Source organism: Lethenteron reissneri, chromosome 32 (genome assembly GCF_015708825.2).
Source record: "Lethenteron reissneri isolate LAM-NWPU_2019-01 chromosome 32, ASM1570882v1, whole genome shotgun sequence".
Classification (NCBI taxonomy): domain Eukaryota; kingdom Metazoa; phylum Chordata; class Hyperoartia; order Petromyzontiformes; family Petromyzontidae; genus Lethenteron; species Lethenteron reissneri.
In genome coordinates, this window is record NC_083810.1 from 11,025,125 (window position 1) to 11,044,210 (window position 19,086).

A 19,086-nucleotide genomic window follows, 5' to 3' on the forward strand; every position below is an offset into this window, starting at 1 on the left:
AGCTGTCCAGATTCGAACTCAGGATGTCAGCGATGCTGGCTCAGGGCTCTCAGCTTTGAGCCACCCTGAATCAACATCGTATGAACGGAGCAAACATCTATTTAAAAAAATAAATCATGTCGCTGACCCGTGACAATTCATCAAATTGTGCGGTCCGGGATATGCAGTGGTGAATCATCGCACGCTCCCCCCCTCCTACGATGAGCCCTGGGCAGCCTTTCGAAAAAAGCAAATCAAAACTCCACGGAGCTATTCAGCGTGGTTGAAGTTTGCTGGTAAGTGTTCATAATCATAAAAATAAACTGTTCAATTACCTGCTTTAGCCGCATATGCAGTGGCAAATTTGGGAAACTCAGACTGGGTCACTTGTGTCTGCTGACCCTAAGTTCTGACTTCAGCACAATTAATTCCCTGGGGACTCTGGATTGCATAACGCATGGCTCAGACCGGTGGAATGTGTACAGGATTACATTAAACACTTTAGGGGTCACCCTTAAGTATAACGCACTACGGGAAATGTACTATTTTACCTTAGGCAATGTCTTTAAAGGTGCCAGTATAAAAAACTTAGATATTTCGCTTAAGCGCAACACTCAACTAAAATGTTTCTCTTACATTAAGGGAATTTGACTTTAGGGTGTCACAATGAACGCCTTAAGAGTTTAACTAAAGGCCTTGATACATTCGTGAAATTGTATGGCGTGTCATTGGAAATTGTCGCTGCCAATTAATTTTTTCTCCAGGAACATGAACATGAATGGCGTAGAATTTGGCAACTATTGCCGAAGAAGGTTGCCCTAAAATTACCTTCGTGCACGATGACCTTCACGCAACGTAAGTATTTTCTCCTTTCAATAAAAACCCAGATCTGAGACTTCGCCCAGATCTGTGAGAATCAAACCCGCTGGGGCTGCCACTCATCCAGGAGATGGGAGTGCAGAAAGTGTGGGTTGTGTGAAGCAATCTGTGCGGAGCTTTTGAGCGTCATTGCCTTCACGTGCGTTGCTGTGTTTCCTCCCGGTGCTCCGATTTCCTACCCACGCACAAACCACTTTTAAAGGAAACTCAAGATTTCGTGAATTGGGAAATAATAGTTTTTTTTTTTATTTCGTTGTGTTATTAAGTGAAAATGAAAATTGAGGGATTGTATTCACTGTTTTTTTTTTACTCTGTTGCACAAAGCGGCGATTTCTTCAGGGGTCCCCTGGGGCAGAGCGAGGACTGTTGGCTGCGGGAGATCGGTGTGGCAAGCGCCTACCACGTGCGGTGACGTCAGTGGCATGGCTAGTCAGTGTGCAGGCGGTGCAGCCGCGAGAGGGGAAAGGTGGATGGGGGGGGGGGGGGGTGGTGGGGGTGGGGGGAACGAAGTGACGGATGGAGGATTCCGTTATGAGCAGAAGGGGCCCGATGCCAATGGCGCAAACTCGACACAGCCGAGGTAAGTGCCAGTCTGCATTGGCAATCAAAGCACTTTGGTGGGGGGGTCGTAAAACTCTGGCAGTTTCGCGAGCCCACGCCAGACAAAAGCGGAGGGTGTTTGTGAAATCGTGGGCACTATTTGCTCACGAAAATAAAAATAAAACTTTAGTGGGAACAAATGTTTCTCTGCGTCTCTCCTCCATATTTATGATTTCAGGGCAATATGCGACTCGCCCTGTCAGCATTACTTTCACTTTGACGAGGTGGGGGGGTCAATGAACGCGCTGCGAATCTCCACAGCAATTAAACCCCTCCCCCTCACCCCCAAAAATTGCTGTGGTCACAAAAAGTGATACACTTTAACCTTACTGAACGCAATGGAAATATAAATACCGTTACGCACAGTGGATTATTTTTGTACTATTTTAATGCCTTGTTTGTGTTGCGTGTGTATTTGTCCTGTAGCTTTCATTCCGTTAGTTCTAAAGGTAACGTCTAATTATTTAAATTGTCTGAACTTTGTGAGTTCACTGTTGAATGATGGCCTCCCCACACGGTCACGTGGTTTGTTTGACCATACTTCACCCTGCTGGTTAATGTGCATACACTCAATAAGCAATGCATGCATTGCTGGAGTGCAAGACTTGATTTTCATTGCTAAAGTGAAGTTTGGTGACAATACAATACGTAACAACACAATATAAATGTTTTCAATGTGTGGTATCTAAATGTGACCTCACATCAAGACGCATGATTAACAAAGGCTGGATGGTTCTTTAACAAAAAAAATGGGTTATATAAATATTCTTAGGCTTTTTCGGTAAAGTCACGTAGGTAAAAAATTAAAATTAATAAAAGTAAAATAAAAAAAGGTTCAGTCCTTTGTTATGTAGACTAGCCGTAGTCTCAAGCCGCACCAACCTTACCATAATAATAAAAAGGGGGCCTGTACTGGCTCATCCCCCCCCCCCCTCAACCAGTATATATACGGGATAGTATCTCTTGGAATTTCTCATTTACTTGATACAGCAAGCGTGCTGTGACGGTTCCACCTGAAGACGGAGGCTTGTGTTGCCTCCGAAACGTCGTGATTTTTCTTTTTTTCTATTTTTATTTATTTGACTTTTATTAATTTTAATTTTATTTTTTTAGCTACGTGACTTTACCGAAAAAAAAACTCTAAGAATATGAATCCTTGCAGTCACGAAAGCTTCAAATCTAGGGTTATATAAACTCTGCATTGATTCGTGTTTAGGGAAGTCTGCCACAGTAGTGTAATGGTTAGTGGCACTCTGGACTTGCAATCCAGGGGCTGCCGGTTCAATCTCCTGGCGTGACAGCTGAAAGAATGCTGCAAATGTCCTAAATCCTGCCTCTGTCCACCCTGCAGTCTAAATTGGTACATCACAGTCTTTCGGCGGGATATGTGGATGGGTTAAAGTGTTGTTACTCTCACCTCTTACAAGATGTGTTGGCCAGCGTGAAAGAGTCTACTAAAATACCCTCTAGACTAGGGGGGGGGGGAGGCTAGAACTGCCTCTAGTAGATACTCTTCTGCCAGCAATGGCACGAGTTGAGAAATTGCAGGTCTCCACCTTTGCCTTTTATTGCAACAAGCTGAAGTCTTTGCGGCGTCTTTCGATCATTACTGATACACGAGAATAACAGCGTGGTGGCAAAGAGTAAGGTTCTTGAAGCCATGAAAGCTGAGCAAGGAAGAGAGAGAGAAGAGGTTGTAAATCGTAACGACGTGCTTCGTGATGAAAGAAAGACACACCCGAGGCAAACGCACCCTTTAGCCTGTTCAGCTCGGCCTTGGGCAGAGCAGCAAAGGCCTCGTTTGTTGGAGCGAAGAGAGTCAGGCGACCGCCACTTCGAAGTTTCTCCGTGAGCCCCGCGGTCTTTATCAGCTCGACCAGAGTGCTGCGGGGGATGAAAGCCACAAAATAAAAGCAAAAGACGGCGCACGTGAAAGACATTTGTGTGCCTCTCGCAGTCTGGGAATACTTAGCGGGGGGTTAATGTGCGGCAGCTGCATATTTGTACAGCTCGGGGAGGTTGGAGATCAACCGGCTCTCCCAGTGGGGTTTTAATTAGAATATCAGTCAGGATTAATGATGGCTCTGGACTACGGGCTGCAGGTTCACGTTTGTTCGTGGGGCTCAGCGTCGAGGGCTCGTGCCGCTGTAAGAAGAAGTGGAGGTTGGGCCCCTTTTTGTTTTTTATTGCAAACGTATGGTTGGTCGTAATTATTGTTGCCCAGGGTTCGTGTAATTTCAATTTACTTATTACAATAAGCAGAGGCTAAAAATATGTGCCACCATTGTGAATAACAAACACCGCCTTGTAATTGAATTATACAACAGGTCAATGTGTTAGGAAATAGCCCCTTTGCATAACAGAATATCATCGGTTTAGCTTGAGTAATAATAATTTTCATTACATTTCGCAACTAAATACCTACGTGCATCAAGCTGCTGTACAAAGAAAGAATATATTAACAGAGACAGCACATTCAGATAAAATGCATATGGCATTCCCACCACCACCATCACGCTGCTACTGCTACTACCGTTGTTTTTCTCAAGAGTGGAGCTCGAAGGTTTGGGAGATGCTGTACTAGTTGAATTAAGGATTGTGGTAATTGAGTATGGCTTCATGGTGTGGCATTGCTCTTTGATTCGTGTTAGACACCGGGTGAAATGTCACGCCTTGGCCAATGTCCCCTTTAAACTGGGACTGGGGGTAAACCAGTAGCGTAATCGCTTCACTGTTTTAATCAAGATGTGCATGTGGTCCAGCGAGTTTGGCATTCTTCGCGGTCATTAAATCATAGATCGCACGCGCACACACACATACACGGGGCTTCATTTCTGCCGGGTATGTCCAAATCGGCGACCCGGAAAATAGTTGAGCACCCAGAACGCCACATCCATCATACTATTAAACTATACTATTATTAAACTATTTTTTATTTTACCAGGTAAGGTCCACTGAGATATGTAGCTCTTTTTCAGAAGCGACCTGGCCACAAACGATAGCTCAACGAAGTGGCTTATCACGTGGAATTGTCAGCAGCCAAATACTCTATAAACGCGTGCTGATTCTAAATGCGGAGGGAAAATCCGGAGGACCTGGAGAAAAATCCATACGACCACGGGGAGGACATGCAAACTCTAAATCTACAGCAGGCGTCAGGGTCGGGATCGAACCGACCGCCTCCTGCACACCAGGCGAGGTAGTTAACATCTCGCCACCGCTCGCGGCTTGTGGCTTCTACTCGGCACGTGGCGAGCACACCAGTCCTGACCGACGGCCCGGGATAATATTGAGGGAAAGACGAAGTCGTGCCTGATGGCACGCTCACCTGAAGCGACGATCTGCCTGAAGAATCTCGAGAAACGAGCGTACGGGGACCTGGATGAGTTTGTTGATCACGTGCAAGATTCCCAGCCGGCCCTCCTTGCCCATGGTGGAGACGCAAGAGTTTTCGATGCAGATTGCCTGCGAGAAATTTCCCGTTAGAGTGACGGTGTTAAATGACCATCAATCAACATTTTGCTGATACAGATATTTTGCTGTGACAGTTTCACCTGAAGACGGAAGCTTGTGTTGCCTCCGAAACGTCGTGATTTTATTTTTTTTATTTTTTATTTTTATTAATTTTAATTTCATTTTTTACCCACGTGACTTTACCGAAAGAACTAAGAGTATGAATCCTTGCAGTCACGAAAGCTTCAAATCTAGAAACATTTTGCTGCTTAATATCATTCCTCACACGAGTGTCAAACATTTGCCGCATGTGCCGACGGAATTAAGAGGTACGACTGAGCAGTGCGCTGCGCTGCCTTTTGCGTTTAACTCCTTGTCCTTCCCCCGTGCCTCCAATTACGTACGGTGCGAAAGAAGCTCAACATACGTAGATAGACATAGGGGCCGTCCATAAATGACGTCACGCGATTTTGGACGATTTTTGACCCCCCCCCCCCCCAACGTCGCACGGCGTCACAAAAAGTCAGACCCCTCCCTTAAATATGACGTCACAAAGCTCTGCCCCCCCATCCCCCCCAAAAATAAAACATACTTCAAATAGCTTTAAACTATTGTCATTGTAATGCGTATTTAATGTGGCGCTGCACTCTGATGTTGTAGGAGAACATATTTATTAAAACGTCTATTAAATTAAGTAGAACGTGCTGTCTATATTTATCTAAAGTTGCGCATTTTTATGTGACGTCACACTTTTCAAATACCCCTCCGCCCCTCGTCACATATCGTCACAAATATCTGACCCCCCCCCCCAGGTGCGTGACGTCATTTATGGACGGCCCCATACATACGTAGGCAGTAGCATGCGTGAGCTTGGGATCACAACAAGTGTCCAAGACCACCAATAACTTTGCATCCACAGGGCCTCGGGTGCAACTCAACATTCTGGATTGATTGTTTTTAAGGTCACGGCCTGCTGGGTTTATTTCATTGCCAGTCAACCGAGGCACTGCGAGTTTAAAGACAATCGCTCAACACTTTCTGGTTGCTCAACGGAGTTGAAGCATAGAGTCATAGTGGAGGCAGTGAGTCGTAGTCGAGGCTTAGAGTCGAGGCTTAGAGTCGTAGTCGAGGCATAGACGCACAGAAGACGTGGAGTGGATACCGAACGACCTGTGAATATGAACAGCTTCGAATGAGATTGTCAGCCGTTGACTTTGACACTTAAAGCAACGAATTGGGAGGAGGGCGATCCAAGAAAACTGAAACTTTCACTTTTCCATTTGCATAGTGAGTGGCACCCTAATTGTGGGGGGGTATAGTAAACTAACAAACAGACCAACTCGTGTATTGCGACACCGTAGTATGCTTAAGATATACAAAGTATTTGACAACGTTTCACATGTAGGCTTTCAAGAACGATATCATCCATAATCCAGGTTTTTTTGGGGATAGATCGTGTAAAAATATGAATGAGTCGTTAAAACCGGTCACGTAAACAGAACGTGCCAATTCGTTACTAGTACAGCACACCGCATTCATTAATCCCCCCCACCACCCACATCGTTCAAGAAGTGCTCACAAGTGATGCCATCACATCTGCCCCTCTATTTAAGTAACGAAACAAGATGATGTCTCCACAAATCTGGCTGTCACCTGATGAAGCTAGTTGTAACTACTGACGAAAAACATCGTACTCAGATTGTAAATGTTGTGGATTTACTCTCCAACACTGTACTAGTAACGAATTGGCACGTTCTGTTTACGTGACAAATCTTACTAGTTGGTTGTGTCGGGTGGTGGCGGGTTTAAAGACACATTTACATATTTACACGGTCTAACCCAAAAAAACCTCTACTCTATTTAACAAAGGTTTGAAAGAGGTGGATTTTCATCCTCATCGTAAATTCCGATGGATTTTTTTCCCGAGGGACTTTTCTGAAACACAGGAAAGACCCATTCGTGTTAATGTTCAGCATTGTTGCTGCATTCTGTCTTGTATTCCACAGGCTCTCAGTGGGCCATAAATACAGAATACACCTTACCGGGGTATTCATTAAAAATAAACACTGCAAAAGGAACATTTAATTTTGTCAAATGCCATGATACAATGTTTTTTTTTTTTTAAAATGGCAATGCTGTACCATGTACCAAGTGGCGATGTATATTCCAATATGGCTCAAGAGTAATGTTTCTGGATGGGACATTTGATAGTTTGAACTGCAAAACTTTGTAAGGAATTTAAGAAATGATGGTGGGGAAAATTGCATTCAGCACAGTTACAATTGGGATTGATGCACAGCAGAATATTAATAATTTGTATTTCTAAAGGGAAAAAAACACATCCATATGAATCTATTTATTCATTATACATGTTCGTGTCACCTTTTCATTACTTATAATACTGTTAGTTTATGGAAAATTGTTCGTCCAATAATTATATTTTAGTAAATATATGAGCAATGTCGTAGAAATCTGAGCATTGGACACACACAGTTCATCTTTGTCAAATGCAAGCTACTGGACATCGGTGAAAAAAGCTTCATAGCTCATCGGATTCCTCCTTCAGTCTAAATAAATATTCTGATTCTGAAGTTTGTTTTGGAGAGCGAGTGGCCTGACCTGGCGAACAGGCAAAGGTTATTTAATGGAGTGATTGACGAGTTATGATTGGTTTCTAGGGACATCTTTTGATGGAGAACTGCATTACAGTGCTTTAATAATAATAATACTACTACTGCTATTGCCTCATTGAAAGATACCTGTTGTTATGATCGCCATACCCACGATTGATGCGCTGAAAGATGTTTGAATGCTTGTACAGAATTCCACTTTCAACTCAAGAACAAAAAGCGGAACAAGGATTAGCCCCCGTGCAGACGGTCACTTCCCTGCGTGGACAGCTACATTGTTGGGGCTACGGAGAATAAAGCGTCTACCGAAGCTAGTCTCATCTTCACGATGTTTACGTATTCTTGGTTCTTTCGGTAAAGTCACGTAAAAGGAAAATAATAATATAAATATAAAACAATAAAAATTCTCACGACGTTTCGATTGCAACACAAGCAATCATCATCGCAATTGTAAACAATTGCAATGTGACGCTGTTGGAACAAACAAACAAAAATGTCGTGTATATTATTGATGGACAAGCGCTTAAAGGTCAATTTTGTCCGGAATCGAATGTTCACGCGCCTCTTGTGGGTCAACATGCTGTTCAGGGATTCAATTCTCATGGAATATTATCGAGGCTCCCCCCACTCATGAGCCACTCCCCACTCACACAGCCCTGACAGTAGGGGGTGGGGGAGGGGGCAGGCAAATATTTTCTGTAACTCAGCCCCGGACAACTCCAGCAGAAATGAAACTGTGGGGGGGGGGGGGGGGGGGTGCAGTGTGATCCCCGAACCTTTCTGTAGATGAAGATGCGGATCTTCTTTCCGCCCAGGGTCTCGAGCTCCTGGCCGTTGTAGAGCTGGTACAGCGAGACCTGCCCCTTGATCACGTGGTTCTTGAGCAACTCCGCGATGTCGTCGGACAGCTCGAAGATCGTGGTGTCTTGACGCGGTCAACAAAAATAAACAACAAATAAAAACAACTCGTCAGTTCAGCCGCTCGGCAGGAAAGGCGACCGTTGGAAAGGCGACGCTCGATCTCAACGTGGAATAAAGCGCCAAACCGCAATGGCAGTGACATCAAATCTTGTCAACGAGATGCAACGTGTATGCGTGTGTGTCATTACATCCGCAAAAATGAATTGTGTACATTTTTTTTAAATCATCAGTTGTAATGTTTACGAATTGCGATAGAGCAACACTAGATTTGATCTCAACAACAACAACAACGACGACGACGACCATGCCGAGAGTTTATGATCACTACTTTTATCCATGCTTCTCTGCATTGTCTGATGAGTAAGAGGGCTTAGATTAACCCGGCATGTGAATTACATTCTTGGCCATGGCCGAACATCGGTGGCGAGTGACATGGGAAGCAGTTTTTGGCCACCGCACCTTCACCAGCCCACGCTTATCATTTACATTTCCACATGGTAAGTCACTTCGTTGAGCTATCATTTGTGGCCAGGTTGCTTCTGAAAAATAAGTTCATACCTCCGTGGGCTTTGCCTGGTAGGATGGGGATAGTTTAGTTTCATGTTTGTATATTTTTGGGTGATTTGCCTGCCTCTCCTGTACTTTGCACTACTATTGTACTGTTTGTTCATGTTGTAACGTGCTTACCCCGTGCTCCTACTGGTCATCTGTGAAAAACAGCTTTATAACTCATCGGATTCTTCCAGTAGAAATAAATATGCTGATTCTGGTCAAACAACCCCAATGACTCACACAGTATGGGAGGTCCTTCATCCAGCGTTGCATTTACAAAAGGGCTCCACATTATATTATGTATTTTTATTTATTTGGATTTACAACAGTACATGTTTTATTATGGCCCCTCCAGATGGTGTTTATTCTCTCTGCATCACTGATAATCAGCATCATGCAGCGGACAACAGCAAATTAAAAACGAGCAGCCAAAACGCAGCCCATGGAAACATTGAATAAATATACACGAGGGCCAATGTGGCTCCTCCATCTATGTATAATGTGAAAAACACAGCGTTACAGGGTCATTGCATTGTCTAAGGTCAATCAGTTTAGTCTCAAGTCTTTTTGTTTCACATTTTCACCAAGATTCTGTAGACCACGGCATTGCAGATGGCTCTGCTTGAAATTGAGAGCAACTGTTCTTGTCTCTATAGTTATTCGTATTTCTATTATTACAACCAGTTATGTATTGCTTGATCTATTTTGTCCATATGCAAATGTATAGTAATCGGTTATTATAATCGCTTACCAACCAAAACCGGTTGTCAGATCAAGTTCTTAATCGTGTGCCGCTCAGTATAAGTCAATGGCATAGCTATCGAGTGTGTAAGCGGTGCAACTGCACCAAGTCTCATAGGGTATAGGGGCCTGGGTTCTGGGCTACAGAAGGGATGAAATCTATATGGGACCCCCATTTGATTCCTTGCACCAGGGCAATGCCAATCACGCGATGTCTCTGATCACGGAATGTCCCTTTTTAAATCGACATCGAAAACTCACGTCTTTAAAACTGCTTATTGTGTTTAGTTTGTTGTCCTTCCCCCGCACCTCTGAATATCACGGTTGGCTACGTACGGTTCAAAAGAAATTCAACATATATAAATACCATATAAATAATGATGATAGACAAAGGCACAGCCTTGCAATAACTTGCTCATGCCATTGCTGTCCAAAGTGCCTCCATTACATGATATTTAGAGAGTCCCTTTGGAGAATTGTTTGGCCTACTTGACAATGCTGGCCAGACGTCTTGGAAGAGGTTGGAATACTCTCACTTTACCCTGCCGAATGACTAACCATGGTAAAACTGTGGTGTTACTGTGGTGTACTCATACTGCTGGGTGGACAGAGGTGGAGGGGTGGGGTGGGGGGAAGAATGAATAAACTTGTTGCACATACCGTGCCAGGAGATGGAATCGAACCGGTGACATCTGTGTTGCAAGTACACATGTTCTAACCATTACACCACAGCAACCACCCTTAACAGCGGTGATGTTGGTGATGAAAACAAAGTGTTGCAAAATAAAAAATAACACATTTGTCGCAAATACACACATCAATGGCAACGTTTCAGGCAATGGCTCTTCCACAAAGCGCATAAAATAACAATGAGTATGTACGAGCCAATTTCCCGAAAGGTCATCGATTATGCATGTTTCATCTTAAGGCAGTGCCGTCAACGAATGTGTTGAGATTTTCCTTTTGTTTTGCCCGTGGTGCTTGCCAATGCCTGCACGGGCAGGAGGATGAGGAGGAAGGGGAGGGGGGGGCCCAACGCGGACACGCGTACCGGTGAAGGCCTCGTTCTTCGGAGCGAGGAGGGTGTACGCCTCTCCCGGCTTCAGGGAGCCCTTGAGGCCAGCCTCGGCGAACATGTCGATGAAGCTAGTGACGCCGGCCGAATCGGCCAGCTCAAACACGGACTTGGCTGTGGGGGATGGCGGTAGAGGGGCGGGGGGCGGGTGGCAAGGTGTGTCAAACCCACGCACATGTGCAGTGAGCAATATATATGTGAACAAAACTAAACAAAAAAATTTGCAATTAATCTCGCGGTCGTAAAAAAAATATACATATTTTGTTGCCTCTGAGCGCGAGGGGGCTAAGTGCGAAAGTAATCGGACTACCGTAAGCAAAACATGCCGCGTGCATTTATTTTCTTACGGGGCACTTTTAGTGCGGCGTTGCAACGCGATCTTAAGTAAGATGGATTTTGTCGCGAAACAGCGCTGCAGTCGGTGATTTCACTTTGGCCGCCTTTGTTAAGCGTTTGAATGAACTTATTTTACCTAACTGTTAACAATTGTATTAACATGCACATTGTCAGAGGCTTGATGGATTATTATTGATGGGGTTTTTTTTTTCAGTGGGCTAACTTACTGAAACAGTAAGTGAGCTTGGTCCAAACACATGCATGTGCTGTATGTATGCTGAACTTCTTTCGCACCGTACGTAGCCAACCGCGCTAATCGGAGGTGCGGGGGAAGGACAACAAACTACAGGCAAAGAGCAGCTTCTAAAGAAAAGCGTTTTCAATCGAGATTCAAAAGTGCATAGCTCCAGTGGCTTCCTAATTTCAGAAAAAAAATTGCTTCGAATCACGAAGAGGGGATGATGATGGCCGATGGATAAGACCGGCGATGGAACGGTAGCCAAAGGACGGAAGGTCCGTATAAGCCACGGACTATAAAAGCCGGACCTCTGAACGGTCCAGGCAGTCGTCATCCACCCGAAGATCAAGAGCCTCGTGAAGAGAAGAGCCCACGGGCAGAGCCATACCCCTGGCAAGGTTCGGCTCCAGCTTACATACCAGTGAAGACCAACAAGCTTCACTCAAGAAGGCCTAGAATAGCCAGTGAGAGGAGTATGGGGTGTAAGGGGCCGTTGCCCCCTTTGTGTTAGCGATTATTTGTCAATAAAAATACGTGTTGCCTCAGAGCGACTCTCCACTAGTTATTGACACACTGCATATGAATTACGATTTAAAGCTTTCGTGACTGCAGGGATTCATCTTCTTGGTTCTTTCGGTAAAGTCACGTAGAAGGGAAATAATAAAAATATAATTCTCACGACGTTTCGGCCACAACGCAAGCAGCCGTCTCTGTCTTCTCGACAGCCCTGTTCTCCACCTGAGGACGGCTGCTTGCGTTGTGGCCGAAACGTCGTGAGAATTATTTTATTCTGTTTTATTTTTATTATTTTATTATTTCCCTTCTACGTGACTTTACTGAAAGAACCAAGAAGACACTGCATATGTATATTGCACTTCTTTCTCACCGTACATAGCCAGCCACCGCCGGGCGGAGAGGGAAAGGGGGGGTGAGAACAACAAAACTTAACGGTCCCCCACCCCCCAAAAAAAAAACTTCTGAAGCAACGAGTCACCCGATTTGCCGAGCGCTCGAAACGGGGGAGAGGTGGAGGGGGGGAGGGATTTAATTTCCACGAACCTGAGTTGGGCACTAGAACATCGTCGATGAGGTGCACCACGCCGTTGCGTGCTAGCACATCCTTCTTGGTGACGATGGCCTTGCCGTTGAGCGTCAGCTTGTCGCCGTCGCAGCCGACCGTCAGAGGCGTCCCCTCCAAACTCTCGAGATTTGCGTTGCTCAGCACGGCCTCGGAGCACTGGAGGCTGTCCACCATGTGATTGTTGAGCAGGGCTGCGCGCGTGGATGCGGGGTGTTGGGAGGGGTGGGGGGTGAGACGCGTGAACGCATTGTTCGAGAGGCGAGCAGAGCGCTGCACGCATTGTTGCGTCCGGCTCGCTGTCGTTCGATGTGCACGTTTGGCTGTGCACGGTGCGAGAGAAGCTCACGTTACTCGATGTTTTAGGAGACGCTGTGTGTTTGAAGAACAGCGCAGGCACGGCAGGCACGGCTGTTCACGAACGGGGAATGAACGAGTCGGCCCTTTTTTTGAATGTGGCAAAGTGCGATCTGCTCATCGTACAGCCGCCAATCGCTGCCCATTGCGTGTGTGTACGTTGAACTTTTTTTCGCACCGTACGTAGCCAACCGTGCTAATGGGAGGGCCAAACTTAACACAAAAATAATCTGTTCTAAAGAAATTAGTTTTCGATCTAAAAGTGCATCACTCAAGTGGCTTCCCGACAATGTACACTTACACACAGAAGGTTATCTTTCTGTTGTATTTAACTCATCATTTCACATTGATTGGATTAATCGTCGCAACTTACAGTTATAACGTCAAGCGCTCCTCAGATGCCATCCAGAAGTGAGACTGAATAATTGACGATAATAATTTTGCACGTTTGGTATTCGCGTCCTCTTCATCGCGTTCGGCGATCACGAACGCGTCATTGTCACGGACGGGTTTCGTCTGCAGGTAGGATCGAGGGCAATGTTGCTGTGTGGTTGTTAGCGGCTGAAGTGATCTGCTGGTCATTTTTCAAATCTGGCAAATTTGGACAGTGACTACTCTCTCTGATTTTCGAACAATGTCACGGGAACTTTTGACGCCCACCGCGACGCAGGCGGCGCGTGTTTATAGTTGGCATCCTGAACAGGTGATTGCTAACAACGCTTGTCCTGAAGATATCTGAGACTAGATGGCAGTTCTTGGCATTTTAACAATGTCATCCATCACCTTTGGAGTGGAGCAATGGCACCCTGGCCCTGAGTTCGATTCCCAGCCATGGCTAATATCTGAACCTGTCCTGGTCACTATAGTTGGAGTTTGACTTCTCTATTGGGGGGGGGGGGGGGGGGGGGTGCGGGGGGGGGGGGGCTTGACCCCCCCGTGCCCCCCCCGCACCCTCTTCACCAGCCTGCACTGACCAGCGTGGTGAAGTATGGTCAAAAAAACCATCACGGCCAAAACGGCGTGGAGAGGTTTTCACCCAGGCATGCATTGACAAGGGCCTGCAAACTAAACCCGTAATTTTATTATTATTTTTTAACAAGATTCCTCTACCTTTCAGTGCAATGGGATCGGACAGGATCCTCTGCAGGACTTCAGTGGGGAGCTTCTCGAAGGCCTCGTTGGTCGGAGCGAAGAAAGTGACGGCGCCGTCCTTCTCCAGGTCGTCCAGCAGGCCAGCCTCTGCCACTGCAGCCTGGAGAATGTTCAGCGGGAGAGGGTGTGTGTGTGTGGGGGAGTGTGTGTGTGTGTGTGTGCGGGGGAGTGTGTGTGTGTGTGTGGGAGTGTGTGTGTGGGTGTGTGTGTGTGTGCGGGGGAGTGTGTGTAGATGTGTGTGTGTGGGGGTGTGTGGGAGTGTGTGTGTGTGTGTGGGGGGGTGTGTGTGTATGTGTGTGCGTGGGAGTGTGTGTGTGCGGGAGAGTGTGTGTGTGTGGGTGAGTGTGTGTGTGTGCGGGTGTGTGTGTGTGTGCATGGGAGTGTGTGTGTGTGTGTGTGCGTGGGAGTGTGTGTGTGTGTGTGCGGGGGAGTGTGGGTGTGTGTGTGCGGGTGTGTGTGTGTGCGGGTGTGTGTGTGTGTGCGTGGGAGTGTGTGTGTGTGCGTGGGAGTGTGTGTGTGTGTGCGGGGGAGTGTGTGTGCGGGTGTGTGTGTGTGCGGGTGTGTGTGTGTGCGTGGGAGTGTGTGTGTGCGGGGGAGTGTGTGTGTGGGGGTGTGTGTGTGTGGGAGTGTGTGTGTGTGGGAGTGTGTGTGCGGGGGAGTGTGTGTGCGGGTGTGTGTGCGGGTGTGTGTGTGTGCGTGGGAGTGTGTGTGTGTGCGGGGGAGTGTGTGTGTGGGGGTGTGTGTGTGTGGGAGTGTGTGTGTGGGGGAGCGGTAGTGTAGCGGTTAGCGCGCTGCGCTATGAACCTGGCGACCCGGGTTCGATTCCCGCTCACGGCTAACACCAGTGACGATTATCTGAACCGGTCCTGGGCCCCCCCTAGGTCGACTCAGCCTTAAATGAGTACCTGGTGCGGTGTGTAAACATCGCCACTAGGGAGACAAAGGCGGTCGGGCGTGGTGCTGGCCACCCACCCCCTCGTGTACCGTTCCGGCCTTCATAGGTGCTCGCTAACAGCACTTGCCCCTACAGTCTGTTCAGGCTATACGGGGGATCTTTATCTTTGTGTGGGGGAGTGTGTGTGTGTGCGGGGGGGAGTGTGTGTGTGTGCGGGGGAGTGTGTGTGTGGGTGTGTGTGTGTGCGGGGGAGTGTGTGTGTTATAAAAATAATTACGAAACGTGCGGTTAACATCTACATGCACTGTTGCAGTCCCATAGTGGCAATGGCGATGTGCACCCCTCCTTACTTCAGTGTACAAGCGATCATGGTGAAACACATTTTTGTAAATATTTTACTCTCTTGACTATTCTTCTCTGTGCTTCACCATCCCACACTGGCCAGGCATAGTAAGGTATGGTCAAGCAACCCCTCGTGACCAAAAGGCGTGGGGAGGCCTTGTTACAGCAGTGCATTGATACGCAGCTTCTAATACTGGTAGGTACCACCTGGTTCCACCAGCCCACAGGGGATTATTGTGTCCGTCCGTCCGTCGTGCAGGGAGGGGCTGGGTGGGGGGGGAGGGGCTGGGTGGGGAGGGGAGGGTGGGGAGGGGTGGGGAGAGGAGGGTAGGGAGGGGTTGGGAGGGGAGGGTGGGGAGGGGCTGGGTGGGGAGGGTGGGGCTGGGTGGGGGGTGGGAGGGGTGGGGCTGGGTGGGGAGGGGCTGGTCACCCCGTGGTGCCCTTATAAAACTCAACGTTTAATCTACTCACGCCGGCTTGTGCCCGCCCTCACAGTCGGCCATATTTTCGGAATACACCACGCCGCCGTTGATCCTGACCATTGACCGAGCAACCCAACGTTCCTACCAGTTCCTTCCGCAGGAATGTGTTATATTATTCTATTATTATTAAGTTGCATTACGTATTTGAGATTACCGCAGAGTAGGTGGTAAGTGCTCGTGCGTGCGTGCGCGCCTCTTAGTGGGTGCTTGTGCGCGTGCTTTTCGCGTGTCACTTGAGCAATGTTGGCACAACAACAGACGGGGCTTTAGAAGTAAAATAACTTCCAAGCCGATGGTGACCTTCAGATAACCCGATTAGTTATCGGAAAGCAAGATGTTCTTAAGGCATGCCGTTTTTTGACGTTTAAATATATATTTTTTCTCATGCAACAGCTCTCATTAGTACGCGTTCAGATAAACTGTTTACTCATGATTAAAACATGGTTCAGGAGTTACAATTTTTTTCAATGTACAGTCATTAATAAATCCGTTGCTGAATCAACGCATCAGCAGGTCATGTTAGTCGCGGGCATGGTTCAGTGTGGGTTGATAAAGGGAGGCCCAGGACTGCTTCAGATGTCATTCAGATTTCAGTTCAGGTCATCGGGTTCATAGCGCAGCGCCCTCGACAGCTTGCCACTGCTCCGCCCTGATGAGACTATTTACTTATCAGATAAAAAAAGCGGCGAAGAGTAGACAAAGACTGTTGATACAATTATTTCTTTACGGTTGAAGTTGACCCAAGATTCGTTCGAAAGACATTCCTTAACAATAACCACTGATTTTAGCCACGGCTGGGAATTGAACTCAGGTAGTTGGTTTCAGAGCACAGTGTGTGCTTACCAATGGGCTACTGCTCGACCCCTGGTATGGGTAGATTGTAATAGATTTGCATCACCATGGCTTACAATACACGTGAGTGGGGAAGTTCTAAGTATCGTAACATTCTAGATTTGAAGCTTTCGTGACTGCAAGGATTCATATTCTTAGGTTTTTTCGGTAAAGTCACGTAGGTAAAACATTAAAATTAATAAAAGTAAAATAAAATAAAAATAAAATAAAAATCACGACGTTTCGGAGGCAACACAAGCTTCCGTCTTAAGGTGGAACCGTCACAGCACGACCGTCACAGCACAACAGCTGTGGGTGCCACACGCAAGGGGATTGGCAGCAGAACGCAGCATATTTATTCGTCGTGAAACTTTGCCTCTTGTAAACTCGCTGCCACATGAAGCACCGGCTTGAGGCCACGTACGTTTCATCACTGGCGTAAAAACGATAAACAATTTCTTTGTTACTCCAGGAAAGCCCAACTGCGTCTGAAGGGTAGTTTTCAGGTGAGTTCTACTTTAGGGTGCCGGAATAATTTCTGTCTGTGTTTTTGAATGTTCCTTTGCTCGCCCTGAATGAGATGAAATGCTCAGACTCTCCAATTGAATATAACCTCAGCTGTTACACTGCGCCTGGCTGTATCGAGAAGTATAGCTGCCACACCTTTTCCATAAACATGCAACCCATAATGCAACGCATTTAATATACAGTTTCCACATCTTCAAACATTGCCTTATTTTTGTCTTCTGCGGACTGTGTCCATTGCTGCACCATTCATGGGCACGCTCAGCTATTGCAAGATTTTCAAATAAGTCTTTCCCTCAATTTTGCTGCAAGAGGAATCTATTTTGAACCCAGACAGAATAGTGGATCACGCTGTGGTATAGAACTGCACGCAGAAGGAACTAATGACATTATTTTTATCCACACTATGGGCACTCCTTCCCGCATGCCCTATTTGCGAAGGAATGTTCGTAACACAGCAGTCAAGCTGATGCGTATAAGTTCTCAAAGCTAGAATGTTGCCAATTTGTATAAAAACCCATATTTAATGCAATGTGGATTTATATTTTGAAGCGATTAATGCAACTGACTCCATCCATTCACTACCCTTGGCCGAGTTCGAACCAGGGTCTCAGCGGTGCCGGCACTTGTGCACGTGATCTCCCGAGTCACCCGTGACATGTATTCGAGTTTCGATTTAAAGCTTTTGTGACTGCAAGGATGCATCTTCTTGGTTCTTTCGGTAAAGTCACGTAGAAGGGAAGTAATAAAATAATAAAAAATAAAACATAATAAAATAATTCTCACGACGTTTCGGCCACAACGCAAGCAGCCGTCCTCAGGTGAAAACCAGGTCTGTCGAGGCGACAGCATCTGACAGACCTGGTTTTCACCTGAGGACGGCTGCTTGCGTGGCCGAAACGTCGTGAGAATTATTATTATATTTTTTTATTTTTTTATTTTATTACTTCCCTTCTACGTGGTGACTTTACCGAAAGAACCAAGAAGATGTATTCGAGTGTTTTCCTCTAGAACTCCAAACGCTTCGACCCCGTGACCACCAGCCTGAATCCCGGTGTCCCTTACCCGCAGCGTGGCCAGGTTATCATCCGACTCGAGGATCTGTCGCATGTTCGTGGAGGGCGGCGCGATGACCCTGTCGATCACGTGCACCACGCCGTTTGTGGCCAGGTTGTTGGGCTTGAGTAGGCGGGCGCAGTTCACGGTGATGATCTGCAAGCAAGGGACAAGTCAAGTGAAATTTTTTTATTCTGTTTTGGTTCGCATATCGTTGCTACCTCTCTGGCACGGACGCGCCACTGGAAAGGCGTCGTCGTCGCAGCATTATAACACTCAAACGCAACATCGACATTGGAAAGCTTCTTAACGATGATAACGAAAATATATATAGACGAACTACCTACAGTTGATTAAAATGTAAAATGTAAAAGCAAGATGCGGTTGTGAAACTCCGCGGGCGATCTCGTGGGATTAAAAGCAACGGGGTCCGGTGGTGTCTTGAATCAGCGTGCGTTAAATAACAACAACAACAACTCCCAATTGTTAAATATAATATTGGTCGTGAAAGCCTACGTACTGTGAACAATTCACTTTTAAACACACGTTTGTCTTTGGATGTTTATGATTAATTCGCGGCCGAAACTTGAGAAGCCGTGATGAGGGCACACACACACAAAAAAACCCGTTTGCATGTTTTTGTAAATCGTCCTTTATTCCCAATCTGGCCTTGTACCTCCAGCGATTGTGAAAACCACTCGGGGCAATGTGGCCCGTGTCCAGAAGGGTAACATCCGTGATCACGACGCAGCCTTAGAACCGTTCAGTTACAAATCGCATTTGCGAATGTGACCGCATCTCTCACGGACGCGTTTCATAGCTGTCAACCCCTTATCAGTGTCCCACCTTATTACAGACCATGTCAGACCTCATTGGTCACCCCATGGCCCGTATAAATCTCAATGTTCATCATAAAAAAGTCCCATCACAAGGGATAAACACAAACAAATAGACAAACACGACC

The 19,086-nt window shown here is 46.6% G+C and overlaps 1 protein-coding gene across 1 annotated transcript in view; it reads right to left on the reverse strand.

Moving 5' to 3' along the window:
- Nucleotides 1–19,086, reverse strand: part of LOC133350028 (transforming growth factor-beta-induced protein ig-h3-like) — a 46,194-nt gene that overhangs the window by 15,142 nt on the left and 11,966 nt on the right. Inside the window, 7 exon segments of the mRNA XM_061563986.1 lie at nt 3,212–3,342; nt 4,787–4,923; nt 8,318–8,466; nt 10,807–10,944; nt 12,464–12,676; nt 13,950–14,091; nt 18,132–18,278. Coding sequence (XP_061419970.1) covers nt 3,212–3,342; nt 4,787–4,923; nt 8,318–8,466; nt 10,807–10,944; nt 12,464–12,676; nt 13,950–14,091; nt 18,132–18,278 — 1,057 coding nt within the window.